Below are 6000 nucleotides of genomic sequence, written 5' to 3' on the forward strand. Positions count from 1 at the left end.
ATGGTGCTTTACTTTAAACTCAGTGTGCCCTCATGCTGAGCCCAGAGCATGCCTAGAAGAGGCATTGCATTAATTTGACCTGGCTTACCCAACGTCTATATAGATCAGGTGCTTTAGCGGGGCTTTTTTGGTGCTTTTATCCAATAGCTGATTGAATTCGCTATTGGATAAAAGCACCAAAAAAGCCCCGCTAAAATACCCAATCTATATAGACACTGCAGAGCTGGGTCGAATTCATGGGCTAACTCTTTCAGTAAAGCGCATTTTTTTTCATGTCAGCAGCCTTATTTATTATTAAAAATAAAACATGAAATACCATAACAGTTATGCTATGCTAAAAAGTTATATTCAAAGTCAGTATTGCTCAATTTACCTTCTATGGACCAGATGCAGCCTGCACAACCCATATGACTGGTCCGTCGTGGGCACCATTGGAGCCACCATTGCTTTTGTGCAGTTCCTGAGCCAAGGAGATGAATGCCAATGCCACTTGTACCCTTTTTTCCCCTGCCCCTGAATTGAACAGGGGTAAGGGGGAGGGCAACTGATGGCTGCATTCACACACTAGGTTTCAAAATCATGTGAAAGTTGTGGCTCCAGGTAAAGCCTGTACTGGCATGTTGTTGAGCTCAAAACTTACTGTACAGTTGAAGAGGGTGTGGCCTTCATTAGCTCATTTCTAATGTGAAGGTTTGGCCCATTCGTACACAAAAAAAGGATGAGCACTGTTATTCTAAATAATTGAGGAGAGGCTTCAGCATCACTTGTGACCCCCTCCCCCATAGTAGCCCCATCCCTGAGCTTCACCCACTCTGTGACTCTAATGTTTTTGTCTGTTTTCAAGCATTTCACAAGGGCACTGTAAAGTTACACTACATATTAAGAACACACACCCAGCACGTACATGTGACACTAAAGCTTTCAGCAAGCTGCACTCAGACTCTGCTGGTACCTTAAATTCCTAGAGGCTGAGCAAGTATGTGATAAGCCAATCTTACAGTTACAGTAAAAATACAGTTTTATGCTGTTTACTTTTACTTCTTCAATGAGGCAAGTTATTTTGCCATTAACTGTCTGATAATTTAATCTTAGAACATCATTCAGTAATTGTGACATTAAGTTGTAAATTTACATAATAGAAACCACTTTTCTTAGGAGTGTCAAACTCATGCGGTGAGATGTGTGGGACTGGTTCCTGAGCCAAATCAGGCCCATAGACACTGTCCCTTCCCCTTCCGACTCCCAGCATACTGGATCTGGTGCCTGCTATAGCCCACCTGGGACTTGTGCTGTGTGGATACTGGACCAGTTGGAAGAGGAGCTATGTTTGCCACAGTCTGGCCAGGGGTATGTAGTGTGGATCCCAGACTGGGGGGAGTGGATGACACACTACATGAAGTGCCTGCTCTGGCCAGACTGTTGCACATTCAGTGTTTGCTCTGGAAACCATGCTGCACCTGGTGCCTGCTCTAGGACCCATGCTACATGTGGTGATGCATGTAGCACAAGTCCTGGATTGGCTGGAGCAGGCACCCCATGCAGCGCCATCCTGGAACTGCTGGGGTAGGTATATGTGCAGCATGCGTCTTGGAACCAGTGCTGTGTGTGGCACATTCCAGCTGCAGCAGGCATTGCATGTACCATGGCACCCATTCTGGCTGGTCTGGGATCTGAACTATACGCCCCTGGCCAGACTACACCCCAGGCAGTGCTTGTTCCAGCTGTTCCAGGATCCATGCCACATGCCTGCCCATGTGATGCTGTCTTGGGTCCAGTCCATAGGGATGGTATGGTGTGTGCTGTGCCCAGTGTAGATCTGCTCAGACCCAGGGGCATTAGCAGGAGCCAGGTGATGGGACTGTATGTTTGATACCCCTGACTTAAGTTCCTTACATTAAGTGGCTTGTAATAATGTCTTCAGTGACAAGAAACTGATTATTTTGCATTATTACATATGCAAGTCAGCCACTGATGATCACATTTGTGTTAATGGGCAAAGTGCAACATAAAGAGGAGTGATATTTCCTGGGTTTCAACATGGCTATTAAAACATGTATTTAGTTCTATAAGGTTATCTTTAAGTATAATGTATAAATTTCTGTCATTCTTACAAGAAAGGACTTCAGAACTAAAAGGACTAAATAATTAGAGGTTTCAACACAGTATACTAAACAGAGAGCCATACCTCTAAAATATGTGCTTGCTATTGGTTTAATTTAGGAAATACTGCAAGTTTTAAATTTAAAGACACATATTAGCAGAATCCTAAAATAATATGATGATACCACAGGTAGGGCTTAATACACATCAACAGCCTTTACACAGGAGTCAAGCACAGTATGCAGGAGGACTACATGAGTGAGTTGAAGTAATCCCCATACCAGAAGTATGTGCAGTTACAGGGATTAAGAAGGTACATGATAGCAGTTTTCAGATTTTTGAAAGCTTGCCATAAAGAAGATGGAGAAACATTGTTCTCCCTTGCCACAGAAAAGGGATTTCACAGTGGGCTTAAACTTCAGCAAAGCAGATTTAGAGTAAATCTCAGAAAAACTTCCTAACCATTAGAATAGCAGGACAATGAAAGAAGCTCTCTGGAAGGGAAGTGGTAGATGGCTGGACAGCATTTAAATGGGGTTCCTAGAAAATCTTGCATCTATGTGGGGAACTAAACTAGATGACCCTTGAGATACCTTTTATTTCTATGATTTTATACTATATGAATATGGTTCTCTAAGTGTATCTACATTATACAAAATCATTTTAAGGGTTAAGACAAAAAACAAATTAGTTATATAATAGCCTAAGTACTAATGTACAAATAAAATTCTAATGAACATGCAATATTAGCATTCATTCTTAGCTACAAAACTTCTTACAAAGGTTTCACTCACTACAGAGAAATATACCTTAATTCATCACATGCTATCTATCCAAGACTTACCTGTTACAAGTTCTTTTATTTCTGCATCAATAGATTTTCTTAACAATCGCAAAAGGGCAGGTATCCCACCAACATTCTTCATTGCTATTTTATTTTCATCAGTAGATTTTCCATAAACAAGGTTTCGCAGTGCGCCACAAGCATTTTTCTGAACTTCGAGGACCCTATGATCCAGAAGGTCAACAAGGTGCTTGATTCCTCCTAATCTACAGACCTAGAAAGCAATGTTCAATATCAGTTCCAATTAGTTGATAAGTAAGTTTTATTCTGTGCATTTAAACAAAACCAAACAAAGCCTTCTAAAGGAAACTAAACAAATCGTATTCCATTCCAAGAAATGTTATTTGTAAAACTCTATATATAACATGACATTCACATATTGTTTTATTGCAAAATTCAATATACTGTTTACATGCCTATAATAAGGTGTTTACTGACATTTCTATTACCCACAGCAATTTTCAGGTGCTTATAGCACAACCAACATTAAAATCTCAACAGTGCTGTTTGCAACTTTACCCATGCTGTTTCCTACATCTAAGAATACCTGCACAGAGAATACCACAGTAAAACAAGCAAATGAAAACTACAAAGATTTGAACTAATTATGTAACAGAGCTATTGAAACTTAAATATGAACTTATTTCAGTCAGAATGTTAGCATATAAAAGGTCCCTCCTTAGAAGGAAGATTTAGTTTACAGAGCTGTGCAAAATAAACATAATAGGAGAACTTGTTCTGATACCTGTTACTTAAAGAAAAACAAAGAAAGAAAAATTTGAGATAAAACTAGCTTACAAGATCAACAGCATTGTTTCTGTAATATTAAATACATTCTAATAAAAACTTTTTAAAAATCCCATTTACAATATTTACAGCTCAAATGCTGCAGCGCTGTAGCAGCAAGAGAACCAGAGAATTAAATCTGAAAGAAACCAGATAATTAAATCTAAAAGAAACAAAAGTGGAACTGACAAGCTTATTTTCTCTGATCAAGCTAAAATTAAAGGAAATTAAAAATATAAATGATAAAAATGTTAGAATTTTATCATTTGTCTATTAATATAAAAGTAACTTGTAATCTGACAATCTAAAAATTAATTTTAGAGTCTGCGCATTTTCAAATACCTAATTAAAAAAGGTTTCTATTAATAACTTTTAAATACCATATTTACTGAAATACAAAACAAGGCTTCCCCGCTTCCAATCAGCATGGGGGAAAGTCCCCCTTGTCTTATAATCACATGCAAATAAAATCATTAAATACATTGTCTATCATAAAACTGCTGCCAAAAGCAGCATGTGCTCAGTAACAGAAACAGTAAGAGTTACTAAAAAGTTGATTAAATGCAGCCAACACTGAGCATGACTATAAAACACATAGACACACGAAATAAACTTACTGACACCAACCATTTTTTGTGTGCGTGTGAGACCCTTAAAAAATGGGCAAGTGTTCCCTCTACAGGGACCTGGCACCAGGCCATTGGGAGAGCCAGAACCAGCCCTGACCCTCTCCCCCTGGTGCCAAAAATATGGTACATTTTATTTTAGCCAAAAAGGCTGAGATGATAATGGGAACCTTCCTTTTTTTCTTTTTCTTTGGAGGGGGGGGGGGGAGGGATTTTTTGTGTTCCAGGTCAAATTAGCCAGATCAAATCCAAATCTGTTTGACTCATTCAAGAACCATATCTGGCCCTGCTACCAGCAAGCATCCTCCACCCCAGCCTGGGGCTTCAGATACTTCCAAATCCTCTGGCAGGCATCCTATGTGCAAGCCCAAACCTGGAGGCTTGGGGTTCGGATGCCCCAGAGTTTTGCTTGCCCTCAGTCATATCACTGCAGGAGCAAGCTAAAGAGGAGTCTCCCATTTCCATAAAGTCAGTGTGTAGCCAAGATCCTCCCACTGGAAGTTGGCCAATGGGAAGCTATCTATGAGGCTCTCATAGGGAGACCCTGTTTCACAAGCAGACAGGGGTGCACCCTCCACTACACAGTACGATTTTAATTGCATTTTGGCTCAGTTATCAGACCAGTGCCTTCCTTTTTTTTTAATTAAAATATATTTCTCTATCTAGAGAGTTATATATATACATCCTCTATCGTAAGATTTCCATCACACATCCTAAAACTGCATTAAGAGACCCACGCTTCCCATTACAATAAACACAACCACTCCCCTGAGCCTCTCTGCACACACCCTCCACCCTCACCCACCCAAATTACAGTCCTTTAATCCAAACTCCGATCTGGGGTTTACATTCTCAGTTCATTCACTGCCCTTGTCGCTGTTGATGTTGCTGTCATTTCCGCTGCTGCTGATCCTGTTGTAATCCTTCTCACTGTCTCCAGGTCCAGTTGCATGTCTGTCCTCTTCATTCTCTCTGTCCACTTCCCCTCCTGGGGGGGTCTTGGAACAATCTGCGCCAGGTGTTGCTTTTCCAAATGAAGTTGGCTATGTCTTCTCCATCCTCACTCACCAATTTCTGGTGGTAGGACTGAAGTTTGCTCAGTAAGATTTTAACAGTCTGTTTCCTTGAGTTAGGTGTGCCTGTATTAACACGAGGTTCCAGCATTGCCACAGGGCGCTCCTGACCCAGGATACAAACTGGTTGAAATGCGTTGTTTGGGACCCCTGCTGCTCAGCCAGGTGTCCATAAATCGCTGCCTCCCTTCTTATTGTCACAACCCAGTCATTTTGGTGCCTCAGCACGATGGAATTTTCTTGCCACATGAGAGCCTCTTGCACAGCGAAGGTTTTTGCTGCACAGAAGAACCTCGGTGCAAGAGACTTCCCGCCAATTTGCAGGATGCATTTCTTCCTTGCAGCACAGAAATGCACGGTGCAAAGAGATCCCGCTATTCGAATGCAAATTATGTCCCGCTATTGGCCAGCTCTAAATTATTCACACATAGCGGCTGGTAATTGGCCTGCTGGCCGTTTAAAAATTCGCGCGACTTCCGCCCAAGTCGAAGAACTTTGAGCACGCTGCAGAGTGCCTCTAAAGAGATCTGACTTGCGGCTAGCTGATCGATAGACTGATCACCTATCGATC

At 41.1% G+C, this 6000-nt stretch overlaps 1 protein-coding gene across 5 annotated transcripts in view; it reads right to left on the reverse strand.

Annotated features, from left to right (window-relative positions):
* Nucleotides 1-6000, reverse strand: part of PKP4 (plakophilin 4) — a 187145-nt gene that overhangs the window by 63507 nt on the left and 117638 nt on the right. For all 5 annotated transcript variants that reach the window (XM_025199920.1, XM_014518399.2, XM_014518401.2 and 2 more), the window contains exon 10: nt 2945-3158. In XM_025199920.1, coding sequence (XP_025055705.1) covers nt 2945-3158 — 214 coding nt within the window. The remainder of the gene's footprint in view (nt 1-2944; nt 3159-6000) is intronic.

Source organism: Alligator sinensis, unplaced genomic scaffold, assembly GCF_000455745.1.
Source record: "Alligator sinensis unplaced genomic scaffold, ASM45574v1 scaffold389_1, whole genome shotgun sequence".
NCBI lineage: Eukaryota > Metazoa > Chordata > Crocodylia > Alligatoridae > Alligator > Alligator sinensis.